General features: G+C 43.4%; 1 protein-coding gene across 1 annotated transcript in view; it reads left to right on the top strand.

Moving 5' to 3' along the window:
- Positions 1-6,868: 6,868 nt before the first annotated feature.
- LOC135544990 (protein Niban 2-like) overlaps positions 6,869-20,752 on the top strand; it is a 56,493-nt gene continuing 42,609 nt past the window's right edge. The window contains exon 1 of the mRNA XM_064972668.1: positions 6,869-7,199. Within this exon, the coding sequence (XP_064828740.1) occupies positions 7,145-7,199 (55 nt within the window). The 5' untranslated portion in view covers positions 6,869-7,144. The remainder of the gene's footprint in view (positions 7,200-20,752) is intronic.

Genomic DNA, 20,752 nt, shown 5'->3' with positions numbered 1-20,752 from the left:
ATTTTAACATTCTCTGTTCCACGGAAACATGGCTCTCTCTGGATATGTTGTCGTTACAGCCACTGGGCTTCTCCATGCATCACATCGACAGAGATAAACACTTCTCTGGGAAGAGGAAGGGCGAGGGTGCATGCTTCATGATTAACAACTCATGGTGTAATCATAACAACATACAGGAACTCAAGTTCTGCTCAACCGACCTAGAATTCCTTACAATCAAATGCCGGCCATATTAGCTCCCAAGTTAGTTCTCGCCAGTTATTGTCACAGTGGTGTACATTCCACCTCAAGCAGACACCAAGACGGCCCTCAAGGAACTTCACTGGATTCTATGTAAACTGGAAACCATATATCCTGAGGCTGCATTTATCGTAGCTGGGGATTTTAACAAAGCAAATTTGAGAACAAGGCTACCTAAATTTTATCAACCAAGTGATTGCACTACACGCGGGTGGAATACTGCAACTCTAACTTCCGCAATGCATACAAGCCCTCCCGCGCCCTCTCTTTGGCAAATCTGACCACGATGCCATCTTGCTCCTACAGTCTTATAGGCAGAAATTTAAACAGGATGTACCAGTGAATAGAACCATTCAACACTGGTCTGACCAATCGGAATCCACACTTCAAGATTGTTTTGATCACGCATACTGGGATATGTTACAACATCGATCTACTCACTAACTCTGTGAGTGAGTTTATAAAGAAGTGCATTGGAGATGGTGTACCCACTATGACTATTAAAACCTACCCTAACCAGAAACCATGGATGGATGGCGGCATTCACACAAAAACTGAAAGCACGAACACATTTAACAATGGAAAGAGGTCTGGAAATATAGCTGAATATAAACAGTGTAGTTATTCCTTCAGCAAGGCAATCAAACAAGCAAAATGCTGGTACAGGGACAAAGTGGAGTTGCAATTCAACGGCTCAGACATGAGACATATGTGGCAGGGTCTACAGGAAATCACAGACTACAAAACAAAAACCAGCCACGTTACGGACACCGATGCCACGCTTCCAGACAAACTAAACACCTTCTTTGCCTGTTTTGAGGATAATACAGCGCTACCGTTGCGACCCACAAACAAGGACTGCACCCCCCCTCTCTTTTTCCATGACCGACGGGAGTAAAACATTTTAACGTGTTAACCCTCACAAGACTGCTGGCCCAGATAACATCCCTAGTCGCATCCTCAGAGCATGCGCAGACCAGCTGGCTGGTGTGTTTACGGACATATTCAATCGCTCCCAATCCCAGTCTGCTGTCCCCACATGCTTCAAAATGGGAAAAGTCTATATACTGTCTGTACAAATGAGGTGAGATAAGAGAGATAAGGCAATAAAATAGGCCGTAGTGGCAAGGTAATTACGATATAGCAATTAAACACGGGAGTGATAGATGTGCAGAAGATGAATGTGCAAGTAGAGATTTTGGGGTACAAAGGAGCAAAATAAATAAATAAATACAGTATGGGGATGAGGTAGTTGGAGGAGCTATTTAGAGATGGGCTATGTACAGGTGCAATAATCTGAAGTTAGTGAGGGAGATATGAGTCTCCAGCTTCAGTGATTTTTGCAGTTTGTTCCAGTCATTGGCAGCAGAGAACTGGAAGGAAAGGCAGCCAATCTAGGAATTGGCTTTGGGGCTGGCCAGTGAAATATACCTGCTGGAGCACGTGCTGCGAATGGGTGCTACTATGGTGACCAGTGAACTGAGATAAGGCAGGGTTTTACCTAGAAGACTTGTAGATGACCTGGAGCCAGTGGGTTTGGTGACGGGTATGAAGTGAGGGCCAGCCAATGAGAGCGTAGAGGTCGCAGTGGTGGGTAATACATGGGGCTTTGGTGACAAAATGGATGGCACTGTGATAGACTGCATCCATTGTTGAGTAGAGTGTTGGAGGCTATTTTGTAAATTACATCGCCGAAGTTGGGGATCGGTAGGATAGCAGTTTGGGTCTAGAGAGTCTCCCCTTTGAAGAGGGGGATGAACGCGGCAGCTTTTCAATCTTTGGGGATCTCAGACGATGTGAAAGAGAGGTTGAACAGGCTAGTAATAGGGGTTGCAATAATTGCGGCAGAAAGAGAGGGTCCAGATTGTCTAGCCCGGCTGATTTGTAGGGGTCCAGATTTTGCAGCTCTTACTTAGCATCAGCTATCTGGATTTGGGTGAAGGAGAAATGGGGGAGGCTTGGCCGAGTTGCTGTGGGGGGTGCAGGGCTGTTGACCAGGGTAGGGGTAGCCAGGTGGAAAGCATGGCCAGCCGTAGAAAAATGCTTATTGAAATTCTCAATTCTTGTGGATTTATCGGTGATGACAGTGTTTCTTAGCCTCAGTGCAGTGGGCAGCTGGGAGTAGGTGCTCTTATTCTCCATGGACTTTACAGTGTCACAGAACATTTTTGAGTTTGTGCTACAGGATGCAAATTTCTGTTTGAAAAAGCTAGCCTTAGCTTTCCTAACTGCTTGTGTATATTGATTCCTAACTTCCCTGAAAAGTTGCATATCACGGGGGCTATTTGATGCTAATGTAGTACGCCACAGGATGTTTTTGTGCTGGTCAAGGGCAGTCAGGTCTGGAGTGAACCAAGGGCTATATATGTTCCTGGTTCTATTTTTTTAATGGGGCATGCTTATTTAATATGGTGAGGAAAGCACTTTTAAAGAATAATCAGGCATCCTCTACTGACAGGATGAGGTCAATATGCTTTCAGGATACCTGGGCCAGGTCGATTAAGAAAGGCCTGCTCGCTGAAGTGTTTTAGGGAGCATTTGACAGTGATGAGGGGTGGTCGTTTGACCGCAGACCCATTACGGATGCAGGCAGTGAGAAAGTGATTACTGAGATCTTGGTTGAAGACAGCAGAGGTGTATTTGGAGGGCAAGTTGGTCAGGATGATATCTATGAGGGTGCCCGTGTTTACGGATTTGGGGTTGTACCTGGTAGGTTCCTTGATAATTTGTGTGAGATTGAGGGCATCTAGCTTAGATTGAAGGATGGCCGGGGTGTTAAGCATGTCCCAGTTTAGGTCACCTGAAAGTATGAACTCTTAAGATAGATGGGGGGCAATCAATTCACATACGGTGTCCAGGACACAGCTGGGGGCAGAGGGTGGTCTATAGCAAGCGGCAACGGTGGGAGACTTGTTTCTGGAAAGGTGGATTTTTAGAAGTAGAACCTCGAATTGTTTGGGCACAGACCTGGATAGTATGACAGAACTCTGCAGGCTATCTCTGCAGTAGATTGCCACTCCGCCCCCTTTGGCAGTTCTATCTTGTTGGAAAATGTTATAGTTAGGGATGGAAATTTTGGTGGTCTTCCTAAGCCAGGATTCAGACATGGCTAGACATCGGGGTTAGCAGAGTGTGCTAAAGCAGTGAATAAAACAAATTTGGGTAGGAGGCTTCTAGTGTTAACATGCATGAAACCAAGGCTTTTACGGTTACAGTAGTCAACAAATGAGAGAGAGCGCCTGGGGAATGGGAGTGGAGCTGTGCACTGCAGCGCCTGGATTAACCTCTACTTCACCAGAGGATGAGTAGGACAAGGGTACGGGTAAAGGCTATAAGAACTGGTCGTCTAGTATGTTCGGAACAGAGAGTAAAAGGAGCAGGTTTCTGGGTGCGATAGAATAGATTCAAGGCATAATGTACAGACAAAGCTTTGGTAGGATGTGAATACAGTGGAGGTAAACCTAGGCATAGAGTGACTATGAGAGAGATATTTTCTCTATAAACATAATTTAAACCAGGTGTTGTCACCGCATGTGTGGGAGGTGGAACTGAAGGGTTAGCTAAGGCATATTGAGCAGGGCTAGAGGCTCTACAGTGAAATAAGACAATAATCTCTAACCAGAACAGCAATGGACAAGGCATATTGACATTAGGGAGAGGCATGCGTAGCCAAGTGATCATAGGGGTCGCCGTGTCTCCAGCCAGCTTTCCAATTTGACTGGTACCCTTTACCACATGGAACCCTACTAATCCATCACGGCTGGTCTGCTGACGGAACCGCACGAGGAGGCTACAACAGATTTCTTCCGTTGCGACGTCCCTCTAAGGCCCTTCTGCTAGCTTGCTAACCCTGGCCTGCTAGCTGTCTGAGCTTAGCTGGCTGGAGACACGGCGATTCAGACAGCTAGCGCCCAAGAAACTGGCCGATGGACCTATTCAGCTAACAGTCCTATATGCTCTAGACGCTGCTTTCGGGCCTCCGCTACGGAGGTGCCTGTTGGAAAAAGAACCCCCAGGCAGATTACCTCGGTAGTCCAGTCGTGATGGATTAGCAGGGCTTTGTGTAGTAAAAGAGGTCCAGGGCAATTGGCAAAATAGGTATTGTAGCCCAAGGAGTGGCTGATGGACCTCTTCAGCTAGCCGGGAGATGGGCCTAGCATGAGCTAGCTCCAGGCTATGAGCTAGCTCTTGCTTCGGGACAGAGACATTAACCAGGAGTAGTTACTCGGATTGCACCTGCGATAATCCAGGAGAAAAGGTCCAGAGCTTGCGTTAGGAATCCGGGGATATGGAGAGAAAATAAGTCCGCTATGCTCTGGTTTGAATCGCGTTGGCGAGAGATTTCCAAGCTAGAGGTTAGTTGATGACCGCTGGCAGTGGTTAGCTGACTACTAGCTAGTAGCTAGTTAGCTGGCTAGCTTCTGTTGGGGGATTCCAGTTTGAAAGTAAAGAAAAATACTTTAGAAAATAGCAGATCCATACCACATTGGGTGAGGCGGGTTGCAGGAGAGTATATTGAAGTTGACGTTTAGGAAAAATATAAAAAAGATATGCGAAAAACGAAGACATATACACGGGACACGACAAGATGACAAGAAGAGGACAAAGACGTCTGACTGCTACGCCATCTTGGATAACTTCCGACCTCAACTGTATACACAGGTGAGGGCACTTGGAGTGTGGTGTCAGGAAAACAACCTCTCACTCAATGTTAACAAAACAAAGGAGATGGTCGTGGACTTCAGGAAACAGCAGAGGGAGCTTGTCTTTGGCATCCCAATATGAATAGCATAGCTGGCAATACACTCTTAACCCCTGCAACCAGCGAGTACATAAAATATCCTCCATTCAGGCTGCAAAGGCATCTGTTTCCTCCTAAACTAGTTGAATGTTGTGCCACCGAAAAGAAATCTGGAAAAATATGCATTTTACTTAATAAAACACAATTTCGATTACCATGCTCCCAAAGAACAGTGGCTTCCATCATTCTTAAATGGAATAAGTTTGGAAGCACCAAGACTCTTCCTAGAGCCAGCCGCCTGGCCAAACTGAGCTATCGGGGAGAAGGGCTTGGTCAGGGAGGTGACCAAGAACCCGATAGTCACTCAGACAGAGCTCCAGAGTTCCTCTGTGGAGATGGGAGAACCTTCCAAAAGGATAAACATCTCTGCAGCACTCGCGAGACAGAAGCCACTCCTCAGTAAAAGGCACATGACAGCCCACTTGGAGTTTGCCAAAAGGTACCTAAAGGACTCTCAGACCATGAGAAACAAGATGCTATGGTCTGATGAAACCAAGCTTGAACTCTTTGGCCTGAAAGCCAAGCATAATGTCTGGAGGAAACCTGGCACCATCCCTACGGTGAAACATGGTGGTGGCAGCATCATGTTATGGGGATGTTTTTCAGCGGAAGGAACTCAGACTGGGGAGAAGGTTCACCTTCCAACAGGACAATGACCTGAAGCACACAGCCAAGACAACGCAGGAGTGGCTTCGGGGAAATCTCTGTGTGGCCCAGCCAGAGCCTGGTCTTGAACTCAATCGAACATCTCTGGAGACCTAAAAATAGCTGTGCAATGACGCTCCCCATCCAACCTGACAGAGCTTGAGAGAATCTGCAGAGAAGAATGGGAGAAACTCCCCAAATACAGGTTGCCAAGCTTGTAGCGTCATACCCAAGAAGACTTGAGGCTGTAACCGCTGCCAAAGGAGCTTCAACAAAGTACTGAGTAAAGGGTCTGAATAGTTATTTAAATGTAATCTGTTATTTATTTTTGCTAAAATTTCTAAAAATCTGTTTTTGCTTTGTCATTATGGGGTATTGTGTGAAGATTTATGAGAGAAAAAACAATTGAATACATTTTAGAATAAGACAGTAGTGTAACAAAATGTGGAAAAAGTCTGAATACTTTCCGAATGCACCATGTATAGTCTGATATACCACAAATTTCAGCCAATCAACATTCAGGGCTAGAACCAGTTATATGATTGTAAATAAACAAATTTTGCCTATCTGATTAATTATAAATCCGACAGTTGAGTTTGAGTGATGAAAGTTGAACACATGGTGTGAAATCGTTATAAATGGCCCATTTGGGAGATTGACTTGTCATTTCAATAGGCATAGGCTACAGACTAAAATCGGCGTTCATATGATTGCATTTAAACTTTGCTTTAGTTTGCCTAGATAGATGCAGGTAGCCTATTGTTTTGTTGTTGAGAAATGTCATGGCGACCGCGGTCTAATCCGCAAACAAAATATTTTGACGACATCGTTTCCAATGTATCCCAGTGGGTTGAACCACTGGACAGATTGAGTCAACACATACAGTAGACTGTTAATACAAGACGTCAGAAATAATAACGCCCTCTAGGGGTCTCGGCGCTAATTTAATCATGATTTTAGGATAATTTGTAACGTATTTTATAGCTGAAACTCATCAGTTTGGTTTATAGTACAACATCGAATAAAACCCCACATTTAATGTAAGTATTTCACAGCTGGTAAGACTACCATCTTTCAGCTAAAAATAATTCCGTGTGTGCTATAATTTGTTTACAATCTCTTGACACGCCCTTTATGGCAGTGAATCGGCCCCATATGTCGAAGGACTACCTCTGTCGAAACCACACTTTCGACATGCCTAAAGAAATGTCTGACTGGCATAGTTCAACGAGTAGTGACTCACATTTAGGGTGTCTCCCTCCTGCTCAAGGCGAGCTCAACTTTTATTTTCTTTCCCTCCACCCTTTCACCACTGCTTGCATTCTTCCAATCATTCACCACGCTGTGTGCACGCGATTTCAAAATAGTTCCTGTTAATTTGTTTAGTATATTTGTGCGTTCTATTTGCCTTTGAAACGAACGGCATTGTTGTCACTGGATTAAGTTTTATTTGTTGTTATGGGGGACTTGATTTCGAGCCACCTGGATGAGGGCAAGCGGGAGATCATTAAAGGTGAGTGCGTTGGGATTTTGTCAACATTTGCTTTTACCACAGTAATGCATGTTTTGTGTGTACATACATACATACTTCAGATCATAAATACGTGAATAAGAACTAGGGAACTGAACAGTATAGCCGTCATAGTAAATGTTACCAGCAGCATTTTAGTGGTCTGAATGGAAACACTGTCGTTCTTTATCATGAATATAGCAGGTAAAGTAAACTACTAGGCGTGTGTCTAATATATGGAATAGTTCGATTCCAGTTCTCAAGTTTTAGTGTTACCATAGCTCTCGAAAACCGCTCTCCATTGGTAGGGTTTTCAGCTTACATTCGCCCAAGGTTGGCTCCATGTGAACAACAATTCTGATGCTGTCTTTTAACGTTCAGAAGCGTCAATCAGCGCTTTTCAAACTGGTTTTCAAAAGATATTCTTATCTTTTAATATAAAAAGATACACATACTCTCGCAGTTTTGAACAGATCCGATCCACAAGTTGTGTGCCCCCAGTCAGCATGGTTTCAGACTTGACGTAACATAGTAAATGTAATTCCAGGATACTTTTAAATGAGTATATTTTAGGTTTGGCATGGGTACAAAAGACAAAGGTTTACTTAAGGCAAAAGCGAAAGGTGGGTCGGTGGACATACAATTGAAGTCGGAAGTTTACATACACTTAGGTTGGAGTCTAACTCGTTTTTCAACCACTCCCCAAATTTCTTGTTTACAAACTATAGTTTTGGCAAGTCGGTTAGGACATCTACTTTGTGCATGACACAAGTAATTTTTCCAACAATTGTTTACAGACAGATTATTTCACTTATAATTCACTGTATCACAGTTCCATTGGGTCAGAAGTTTACAAACACTAAGTTGACTGCCTTTAAACAGCTTGGAAAATTCCAGAAAATGATGTCATGGCTTTAGAAGCTTCCGAGTCAATTGGAGGTGTACCTGTGGATGTATTTCAAGGCCTACCTTCAAACTCCGTGTGTCTTTGCTTGACATCATGAGAAACTCAAAAGAAACTCCCCAAGACCTCAGAAAACAAATTGTAGATTTCCACAGGTCTGGTTCATCCTTGGGAGCAATTTCCAAACGCCTGAAGGTACCATGTTCATCTGTACAAGCAATAGTATGCAAGTATAAACACCATGGGAACATGCAGCCATCATACCGGTCAGGAAGGAGATGAGTCCTTTCTCCTAGAGATGAACGTACTTTGTTGCGAAAAGTACAAATCAATCCCAGAACAACAGCAAAGGACCCTGTGAAGATGCTGGAGGAAACAGGTACAAAAGTATCTATATCCACAGTAAAATGAGTCCTATATCGACATAACCTGAAAGGCCGCTCATCAAGGAAGAAGCCACTGCTCCAAAACCGCCATTAAAAAAAGCCAGACTACGTTTTGCAACTGCACATGGGGACAAAGATCGTACCTTTTGGAGAAATGTCCTCTGGTCTGATGGAACTGTTTATCCATAATGACCATTGTTATGTTTGGAGGAAAAAGGGGAGGCTTGCAAGCCAATGAACACCATCCCAACCGTGAAGCACTGGGGTGGCAGCATCATGTTGTGGGGGTGCTTTGCTGCAGGATGGGACTGGTGCACTTCACAAAATAGATGGCATCATGAAGGAGGAAAATGATGTGGATATATTAAAGCAACATCTTAAGACATCAGTCAGGAAGTTAAAGCTTGGTCGCAAATGGGTCTTCCAAATGGACAATGACCCTAACACGGAACACAAACCGGCTGCGTGCGTGTGCAAATTTATTTTGCCCCCCCACCCACCCACACCAAACGCGATCACGACACGCAGGTTAAAATATCAAAACAAACTCTCTACTCTTTACAATTACATTAATTTGGAGACGGGTCGAAAAGCATTAAAAATGTATGGCAATTTAGCTAGCTTGCTGTTGCTAGTGTAAGAGTATAACTTTAAACTGTCCCATCGCCCATACCCGGGCGCGAACCAGGGACCTTCTGCACACATCAACAGTCACCCACGAAGCATCGTTACCCATCGCTCCACAAAAGCCGCGGCCCTTGCAGAGCAAGGGGAACCACTACTTCAAGGTCTCAGAGCAAGTGATGTCACCGATTGAAACGCTAATTAGCGCTCACCGCTAACTAAGCTAGCCGTTTCACATCTGTTACACTAGCTAATCTGTCCTGGGATATAAACATTGAGTTGTTATTTTACCTGAAATGCACAAGGACCTCTACTCTGACAAATTAATCCACACACAAAACGGCCAACTGAATCGTTTCTAGTCATCTCTCTTCCTTCCAGGCCTTTTCATCGTTAAACTTATATGGGGATCGCATCTAAACCTTCATAGTATTACCACGACTACAGGCAAAACAGTCCGTCTTCCGTCTTTCAACAGTTCGTCTTTCAATATAACCAATGAGGAGATGGGAGAGGCAGGACTTGCAGCGCGATCTGCGTCAGAAATAGGAATGACATTTATTTGCTGTTGTTATCGCAGACACTCTTTGGCTCGCGCATTAATTGAATAACATGGATTTTGACATTTTATTTTGCGACGCTCGCGCACGTGACGTGTCCGGTCTGGTCAGCATGTTAGCATTCTTCCAAAGTTGTGGCAAAATGGCTTAAGGACAACACAGTCAAGGTACTGGAGTGGCCATCACAAAGCCCTGACCTCAATCCTGTAGAAAATGTGTGGGCAGAACTGAAAAAGCGTGTGCGAGCAAGGAGCCCTACAAACCTGACTCAGTTACACCAGCTCTGTCAGGAGGAATGGGCCAAAATTCACCCAACTTATTGTAGGAAGCTTGTGGAAGGCTACCCAAAACGTTTGACTCAAGTTAAACAATTTAAAGGCAATGCTACCAAATACTAATTGAGTGTATGTAAACTTCTGACCGACTGGGAATGTGATGAAAGAAATTAAATCTGAATTAAATCATTCATAAATAATTGTATTTACCATAGGTGGGCATTAATATGTAGTTGACCCCCCCCCCCCCCCCAGGCTTTCTACTAGATGTTGGAACATTGTTGTGGGGACTTGCTTCCATTCAGCCACAAGCATTAGTGGGGTTGGGCACTGATGTAGGGCGATTAGGCCTGTCTTGCAGTTGGCGTTCCAATTCATCCAGAAGCGATGGGGTTGAGGTCAGGACCCTGTGCGGGCCAGTCAAGTTGTTCCACACCGATCTCGACAAACCATTTCTGTATGCACCTCATTTTGTGCATAGGTGTATTGTCATGCTGAAACAGGAAAGGTGGAAGCACAGAATTGTTTAGAATGAGTTAACTAGAACTAAGGGGCCTAGGCCAAACCATGGAAAACAGCCTGAGATCATTATTCCTCCTCCACCAAACTTCACAGTTGGCACTAATCATTTGAGGCAAGTAGCATTTTTCCTGGCATCCGCCAAATGCAGATTAATCTGTCAGACTGCCAAATGGTGAAGCGTTTCCACTGCTCCAGAGTCCAATGGTGGCAAGCTTTACACCACTCCAGTTGACGCTTGTCATTGTGCATGGTAATCTTAGGCTTGTGTACGGCTGCTCGGCCATGTAAACCTAATTCATGAAGCTCCCGACAAACAGTTCTTGTGCTGACGTTGCTTCCAGAGGCAGTTTGGGACTCTGGAGTCAGTGTTGCAACTGAGGACCGACAATCTTTACTCGCTTCAGCACACGACGGTCCTGTTAGCTTGTGTGGCCTACCGCTTCGCAGCTGAGCCGTTGTTGCTCCTATATGTTTTCACTTTACAATAACAGCACTTACAGTTGACCTGGGGCAGCAATAGCAGGCTAGAAATTTGACGAACTGACTTGCTGGAAATGTGGCATTCTATGACGGTGCCACGTTGAAAGTCTCTGAGCTCTTCAGTAAGGCGTTGCACCTTCTTCACCACACTATGTGGGTGGACCATTTCAGATTGTCAGTGATGTGTACGCTGAGGAACTTGAAGCTTTTCACCTTCTCCACTGCTGCCCTGTCGATGGGGGTGTGCTGTCTCCTGAAGTCCACGATCAGCTCCTTACTTTACTTTTGTTGACATTGAGGGAGAGGTTATTTTCCTGGCTCCACTCTGCCAGGGCCCTCACCTCCTCCCTGTCGGCCGTTAGCATCTATGAATGGGTTAGTGTCACTACAGACGCTAGTCTGATTAATCAGGCTGTAATACACAATGAATTGGTATATACAGCCTGTAACTTTTGAATGCAAATTCCTTAAATGCTAGAATGTTGAATAAAAAGTTATACAAAAATGTGTGGATTGTTCTCAATCTTCCCATGATTCAGAGTATATTATTTTCATTGTCATGGAATGCTTGGTTGAATAGTTATTGACAAGAGAACCGAATATCCAAAATAAAACTTTACCTTGTTGCCAAACCATATACCTACCGGCTCTCTAAAAATGTGGTGAACAATATTTTCCTGTGGATATTTTGTCTCAAAGTTTGAGCAGCTGAAGGACAAAATGCACAGAGAAATGTTAAGCTCAAATGTAACTTTTTTTCAGCATTCTGTCTTTTATGGAACATATTCACGATTTTGCACACGTTTCAGGCTCTATATACCAATTCATTGTGTATTACAGACTGATTAATTAGACAACACAGAGACATGGTTTAAAGTGTGTGTGTGTGGGGGGGGGTAATTGTTAATTTTCTATGTAAATCCCCTTTACTTGAGTTGATAGCAATGTAAAGCCCACGTGGCTGTGGCAATGGTGACCATAAGGACTGAGTTTTATCTCACTGTATAATCATACTCTTGTGCAGCAGTCTGTATAATCCCAGTAGCTTCAAGGGTCTGCCTGTAGAAACTTGTCCACAGGCAGCTGAGAGGATGTGCCTTCATCAGAGAGGAATAACATAACGCATGATTAACAGGGTTTCTTTTCTGAGTAGAAAAGTCTTGGGCCGGCTGTCAGTTGTTTTGGGCCATCTACAGTACCAGTCAAAAGTTTGGACACACCTACTCATTTCAGGGTTTAAATTTATATTTATTATTTTCTATATTGTAGAATAATAGTGAAGACATCAAAACTATGAAATAACACATATGGAATCATTTAGTAACCAAAAAAGTGTTAAACAAAGCAAAATATATTTGAGATTTTTCAAAGTAGTTACTCTTTGCCTTGATGACGGCTTTGCACACGCTTGACATTCTCTCAACCAGCTTCACCTGGAATGGTTTTTCAACAGTCTTGGAGTTCCCACATGTGCTGAGCACTTGTTGGCTGCTTGTTGGCTGCTTTTCCTTTTCCTTTACTCTGCGGTCCAATTCCTCCCAAATCATCTCAAATTGGGTTGAGTTCAGGTGATTGTGCGGGCCAAGTCATCCGAACGGATGTTAGTATTCGAATACTTGAGTATTCATTTTGTTGAGGGGGGGATATTTGTCCATATTTTAACACTGAAGCCTTTTTCTAATTTAAAATATCCATGTGACGTTACATACAAGTGTATACCATGACATTTCTAATTATTCATTTGAAAAGCTTGTCGATTTATTAAAGTCGTTTTTATGATGTGCGTGGTGCTCCCCCAAAAAAGACATGTGGCCGACCAGTAGCCTTGACCTGTGTAGCTTTGCCAAGTTAATTGGCCAACATAAACTACGAAGAGACTCAATGTGTAGCAAGTGGAGTGCAAGTTTACTAATGCAATGCAAGATGGAATAAAATTACGGAATTAAAAGTAAGCGACATGAGGAGTAGGCTACAACGAGCAACCAACAGGTAGGCTGCTGTTTTTTCTGAACCGGGCTGGGGAGAAAGCGTAGCAGGTGGCCTCCGTTAACCTAGCTAGCTTCTCTTGGCTACTCCAGTCAACAGGCACTGTTATATGGGATGATAAATAACATTGTGGCTTTCTACAAGTCTTAGCTGTAGCCGAGTTGCCTTGGCGTCTCTCTCTCCCTCGTTCTGCTCGCTACAACACAACTGCAGTGGCAGCTTCTCCCTCACTCAGCAGGGCTTAGGTAAAAATAAGTATTTAGAATATCAGGATATCCAACACACATTCATGATACTATTCGGATATGATGCAATGATGCATTCAGGAGTTTATTTAGTTGTCATGATATAAGGCCACCATTGATTTTGTTATAAAATTTGAGGCACTCCGATAGCATAAACTGCTGCAAAATGTGTAGAATTGCTGGAAATCTGCTTTAAAACTGCAAAATGTTATCTTCGCCACATGGAAAAAGGTGTAGAAATGTGCTTTAAAACAGCTTTCGGGCTCCGACTGGCACAGCGGTCTAAGGCCCCGGATCTCAGTGCTAGTGGCATCATTACAGACACCCTGGTTTGAATCCAGGCTGTATCACAACCAGCCGTGATTGGGAGTACCATAGGGCGGCCCACAAATGGCCCAGCGCCGCCAGGGTTTGGCCGGTGTGGGCCGTAATTGTAGATACAAATTTATTCTTAACGGATTTGCCTAGTTAAAGGTAAAAAATGTATTATGATAATAATACATTTTGTCACTGTGGCCAACAGGAGGGCTTCAATAAATACAGTACCATTGGCCATGCCACTGTCACGCCCACCACCTAAGCCCCATTTTGATCCAGAAAAGAACCCTGGGTAAGGGTGTGTTGGGCAACAGGAGAGAATGGAGGCTCCCTCCCAACATTGACATTTAGGATCAACACCTACCGAGCCGTAGCACACCAATGCTTATATTTTTCATTGAGGTATCCTGACTCCTAATCAACTACCGATTTTTCTTTTGACTGGCCATGTGGCTTTGTAAACCCTGGCTGCACACAATACATCAATATGAAGAATGTCGAGCTATCTTATGAAAAACCAAACATTTTTGTAGATAACAAGTGAAGTCTTTCTCTATTCCAAGTAATCCTGTGCCATTAGCAGGGAAACATCTGAGAGAGTGATCCTCTTGATGATAAAGGGAGCAACGTTCTCTTTTGGAGTCATACTTTTAATGCGTTGGCCAGTCAATCCAGAGACACATATCAGATGTGGAATTACAGGAATGCATGAAAGAAAGCATGTGTGCTTGTGGCTGGAAAACTAGAATATTTGGGGCCTTGGGCTGCAGTCAGTCTCTTGCGAGTCTCGGACAGAGAGCGGAGCGCCACACAGTCTCTAAAGTACTGACTGTCAAGGGCCTGAAGACGTCAAGGTATTCTTTCAGTCTGCTCTGAGGAAATGTCTGTTCGTTATTATGTGCTGAGGCGCACATACACACACATAGGTGCCCGCCTGTTTGCGCACACAAACCACATATTTACCTTAACAGCATGCCAGACAGAGAGGGACAGAACTCCTACTGAAAATCAGTCACTATATTCTGGATGTAGCCAAGGTGACTGTTCCCTTAGTTTGGATAGTTAATAATTGAATCATCAGATATCATTGTGTCATGACTCATTTCCCTGTTTTACTGGCTGCTTGGTGCGTTCTTCACGTGTATATTCTGGTCCAGCTCTGTTGAGAGAGTTAGAGTTGCCTTGATGCTGATAGGATCTACAGTCAGGGAATCCCTCCACACGTGGCCATGTTCCAAGACTGAACATCATAACTGTATTCCAGTAACCCTTGAACGAGGTCATCATCTTGAGACTAGTAGGATAGGGTTGCAGCAAGAGCTGTGGCGGTCATGACATTTTGTCAGACGGTTATTGTCTTGAAAATGACTGCTGGTCTCACAGTAATTGACCGTTAATTAACATAAACATGTTGAGAATCTCCAGGCTTCCATGCTTACAAGCCACTGATGCGTACCTTTGAAAAATCTATATTTAAAAGAATAATAAATTAATTTTAATATACACCATCACAATAAATCCATTATTTATTTTAGGCAGGTCTGAAGAAAGAACCGAAATATGAGTAGGCCTACTGTATGTTATCTGGCTATGCGCCATGTAAGGTAGTTAATTTAGTGGACAAGATTTGCTTAAGTCCCATGCCATTATTTTATATGATTTTATAGTAAGAATAATATTATTGAACTTAGCTGCATGAAATAGAAAGGATATTGTTCCCATTCATATGCTCAGTCGCTATGGAAGTGGCTATGTCGAGCGTAAAAGTGATAATTTGAAACAGCTCCTATACGCTAGATTTAAAGTTATTGGCTAATTTAGTTGTGAATGATACAAACCTTTTAGAATGTCTTAGAAATATATATGGGCTGCGTGATGTGATTAGGTTATTGACTATTTGAAAAAGCTTGCTCTCTGTTCCTTCCCTCAGACTGAACACGCTGTTCTCTCAAGGGATCATATTTTCACCCATCAGACTATTCTCAATTTAATCTGGTCTTTACTGATATGTAAAATTTGTTTAGATTTAGAATGGCACATTATCAAATGGGCAGGGGGAAAAAATACATGTCACCCGTAAGCACTTGAATAGTGAATGGAAGCAGTTTGTTTTCAAATCATGCCAGGGAGCCAACTCTGGTTTTCATAGTGGAACAGCAGAAAAATAAAAAGTTGCAGCTGGGATCCTCCTCATTTTAGTGGCAACCATCAAAACTCTACTATCACAAAGGAATGCAGATAGAAATGTCTGGGCTTATAAGAATACTTATTTCACTTCATTCATCAACCACTGTTTGAGGAGCATGCAGCCTCTCTCTGCATGAAAGGTGACATTCTGCCCAGATTCTGTATGCCATGGGCTCTCCAACCGTGATTCCTGCTGCTACCCAGTGGTTAATTTGGGAAACTAAGTGAAATCTGTTCGTGAACACTGACAGTAACTTTTTTGCAACAAAACATATTAAACTGTTTACAGCCCATATCTCTGCGCACTTGAGAAAGAAATTAAGGCGAGAGAGGAGATAGAAACGCTCGGTGGTGAGATATTCTGGAGCTAAAAGGTCATGTTTCAGCTAACATAAATGGAATAATGTTTCCCTGAACAAAGGGGGGTCAAAATCAGAAGTGTCCACCAGCTGCATTAAGTACTGCAGTGCATCTCCTCCTCATGGACTGCACCAGATTTGCCAGTTCTTGCTGTGATATGCTACCTCACTCTTACACCAAGGCACCTGCAAGTTCCCGGACATTTCTTGGGGGAATGGCCCTGGCCTTCACCCTCTGATCCAACAGGTCCCAGAAGTGCTCAATGTGATTGAGATCCGGGCTCTTCGCTGGCCATGGCAGAACACTGACAGTCCTGTCTTGCAGGAAATCATGCACAGAACGAGCTGTATGGCTGGTGGCATTGTCATGCTGGAGGGTCATGTCAGGATGAGCCTGCAGGAAGGGTACCACATGAAGGAGGAGGATGTCTTTCATGTAATGCTCAGGGTTGAGATTACCTGTAATGACAACAAGTTGGACAGCTGATCCAGACCATGATGGACCCTCCACCTCCAAATCGATCCTGCTCCAGAGTACAGGCCTCAGTGTAACGCTCATTCCTTCGGAGGATGAACGCAAATTCGACCATCATCCCTGGTGAGACACAACTGCGACTCGTCAGTGAAGAGCACTTTTTGCCAGTCCTGTCAGGTCCAGCGACGGTGGGTTTGTACCCATAGGTGACGTTGTTGCCGGTGATGTCTGATGAGGACCTGCCTTACAACAGGCCTACAAGCCTTCAGTCCAGCCTCTCTCAGCCTATTGTGGACAGTCTGAGCACTGATTGAGGGATTGTGCGTTCCTGGTGTAACTCGGGCAGTTGTTGTTGCCATCCTGTACCTGTGTGATGTTCGGATGCACCGATCCTGTGCAGGTGTTGTTACACGTGGTCTGCCACTGCGAGGACGATCAGCTGTCCATCCTGTCTCCCTGTAGCACTGTCTTAGGCGTCTCACAGTACGGACATTGCTGCATGAGGCAAATGGTGGTCACACCAGATACTGACTGGCTTTCTGTTTGCACCCCTACCTTTTTTGTGAACAACAGATGCATATCTATATTCCCAGTCATGTGAAATCAATAGATTAGGCTTAATCAATGTATTTCAATTGACTGATTTTCCTTATATGAACTGTAACTCAGTAAAATCTTGAATTGTTGTTTATTTTTGTTCAGTGTAGTTCACATATGCCAGTTGTGGACTAATCGAACGGCTGAGAACTGTAGGGAGAAGGAAGAAGGTCACCTAGAGTTTGAGAGCTAGTGCATACCCACCCACCCATAGGCAATTTAGCTGTTTAAGTGCAGTTGTTCAACATTTACTTCCCTAAAGTAATTAAGTAGTCAATTTGACTAGGATGTGGTTGGTAAAGATTTTGGCTGCATTCCAAAATGACACCCTAGGGTAATTCCACGCAAAAATATTTTTGGTATCTCAGATTGTTCTGGATATTCTCACACAGAAACTTCATTAGGAGGAAGGATGTTTGATATGCATTTTACATTTTGTATCACTTTTTTGAAAATGATTTTGAAAGTTGCCATTTTAGGCCCTTTTTAGACCTATACATGCCTCTTGTAAGAAGACTCTGTGAACCTTACATGATACAGCAACATATTGGTGTCATTTTACTCCCTATGTGCTCTTAAAAATGAAGTATGTCTAGATTCTTCATAACATTTTTCACATTAATTTATTCAACATTAAAAAATATTAATATGAATATCTCAAAAGTACTTAGTTTGGAACAATTAGCTCTTCAAACACATTACATTTCTGCTGCCTTTGGCCGCTTTCATGATTTTCAAAAAAATGGTTTGTGATACAAATGTAAAAAGCATATCAAACATCCTTTCTCCCAGTGAAGTTCTCCCTATTCCCTATATAGTGTTGCTATGGGGGACTTGAAAGTAGTGCACTAATATAGAGAGTAGGGTGCCCGTTTGGCTCTTTTCAAAATTAGTGGCTTATAAAGAGATTAAAGTGCTATTTGAGACTGAGCGTTCTCCTGTCTTGTCATGTTCCAATGACTCACAGTAACCCAGCTTTCACCCAGACTCAGCACTGCTGAGGCCCCCAACACAATTAGCTGGGACACGACGGCACACCAAATGAACAACCGAGCACAGCGTCAGCTAGTCTCACAATAACAGAGCCAAGATGCTCCCCATTTCTATTTCTTCCATCTTTTTAACTCGTTTATCTCTTCTTCTCCATGAAAATGGATTAAAGGGGAAAATGAAGTGTTTCTTTGAATTGAGGATGGTAATGTGGTGAAATGCAATTACCTTATTGCTCTCAGCCTCGGTGTTACTGCTTAACGGTGTAAAGATTAACTTTACAGTATACACAATCATGAATTTGACCTGGATTGCCAAACTAACACATTAAATAATGTGGCCCTGGTGAAACTCCCACATAGTTGCCACATAGCCGGGCTGAACATGTACACAATGCACAGAAGGATACTCTTCAATCCGGGCACAATAGCATATTGTATCTGACTGCCAATTGTCTGCAATAGTGATTTGAATTACAGTACTGATTTTCTCCATTTCAATTGCTCTTTTGTGTCTCCTAATTTGGGGTGGCAGGTAGCCTAGTGATTTGTGCGTTGGGCTCCCGAACAAGGCAGTTAACCCATTGTTTTCTGGTAGGCCATCATTGTAAAATATGAATTTGTTCTTAACTGACTTGCCTAGTTAAATAAAGGTTAAATACGTTTTTTTTATATATACACATACACACACACACACACACACACAGTGGGGCAAAAAATTATTTTGTCAGCCACCAATTGTGCAAGTTCTCCCACTTAAAGATAAGAGGCTTGTAATTTTCATAGTAGGTACACTTCAACTATGACAGACAAAATGAGAAAAAAAATCCAGAAAATCACATTGTAGGATTTTTAATGAATTTATTTGCAAATTATGGTGGAAAATAAGTATTTGGTCAATAACAAAAGTTTATCAATACTTTGTTTAAATACCCTTTGTTGGCAATGACAGAGGTCAAACGTTTTCTGTAAGTCTTCACAAGGTTTTCACACACTGTTGCTGGTATTTTGGGCCATTCCTCCATGCAGATCTCCTCTAGAGCAGTGATGTTTTGGGGCTGTTGCTGGGCAACACGGACATTCAACTCCCTCCAAAGATTTTCTATGGGGTTGAGATCTGGAGACTGGCTTAGGCCACTCCAGGACCTTGAAATGCTTCTTACGAAGCCACTCCTTCGTTGCCCGGGCGGTGTGTTTGGGATCATTGTCATGCTGAAAGACCCAGCCACGTTTCATCTTCAATGCCCTTGCTGATGGAAGGAGGATTTCACTCAAAATCTCACGATACATGGCCCCATTCATTCTTTCCTTTACACGGATCAGTTGTCCTGGTCCCTTTGCAGAAAACCAGCCCCAAGCATGATGTTTCCACCCCCATGCTTCACAGTAGGTATGGTGTTCTTTGGATGCAACTCAGAATTCTTTGTCCTCCAAACATGACGAGTTGAGTTTTTACCAAAAGGTTCTATTTTGGTGTCATCTGACCATATGACATTCTCCCAATCTTCTTCTGGATCATCCAAATGCTCTCTAGCAGGGGGACACGTCCGGCACTGCAGGATTTGAGTCCCTGGCGGCGTAGTGTGTTACTGATGGTAGGCTTTGTTACTTTGGTCCCAGCTCTCTGCAGGTTATTCACCAGGTCCCCCCGTGTGGTTCTGGGATTTTTGCTCACCGTTCTTGTGATCCTTTTGACCCCATGGGGTGAGATCTTGCGTGGAGCCCCAGATCGAGGGAGATCATCAGTGGTCTTGTATGTCTTCCATTTCCTAATAATTGCTCCCACAGTTGATTTCTTCAAACCAAGCTGCTTACCTATTGCAGATTGTCTTCCCAGCCTGGTGCAGGTCTACAATTTTGTTTCTGGTGTCCTTTGACAGCTCTTTGGTCTTGGCCATAGTGGAGTTTGGAGTGTGGCTGTTTGAGGTTGTGGACAGGTGTCTTTTATACTGATAACAAGTTCAAACAGGTGCCATTAATAGAGGTAACGAGTGGAGGACAGAGGAGCATCTTAAAGAAGAAGTTACAGGTCTGTGAAAGCCAGAAATCTTGTTTGTTTGTAGGTGACTAAATACTTATTTTCCACCATAATCTGCAAATGAATTCATAAAAAATCCTACAATGTGATTTTCTGGATTTTTCTTCTCATTTTGTCTGTCATAGTTGAAGTGTACCTATGATGAAAATTACAGGCATCTCTCATATTTTTAAGCGGGAGAACTTGCACAATTGGTGGCTGACTAAATACTTTTTTGCCCCACAGTATAGTAGAGTCCTGTAAAATGCCACACTGTATGTTACAGTATGTACTAGGACTATACAGCACACGCATTACAATCGGTTGAGGGACAAGTATTGCGTAGGAGTGACCCCCATCTGATGTGAGATAATACACATGCCCTGTCAGCACTCCCTTCCTCCCCCTCACCGCTCTTGACAGTGGGGGAGAGACTTCTTATTCTTCATGAAGAACAAGAAACCCTCACCCATCCTTGCACTGCAGAGAGAACTCACACACACATCTGAATCACATTTCTCACACTCGGGCTCCAAACCTCTAGGGCACAGGGTTGGTTATTATGGGATCTAGTGTCAACTAAGGCTGCATCTAAAATGGTACCCTATTTCCTATATTGACCTATGGGCCCT

The sequence above is a fragment of the Oncorhynchus masou genome, chromosome 1 (assembly GCF_036934945.1).
Source record: "Oncorhynchus masou masou isolate Uvic2021 chromosome 1, UVic_Omas_1.1, whole genome shotgun sequence".
Taxonomy (NCBI): Eukaryota; Metazoa; Chordata; class Actinopteri; order Salmoniformes; family Salmonidae; genus Oncorhynchus; species Oncorhynchus masou.
This window is presented reverse-complemented; position numbering and strand designations above follow the sequence as displayed.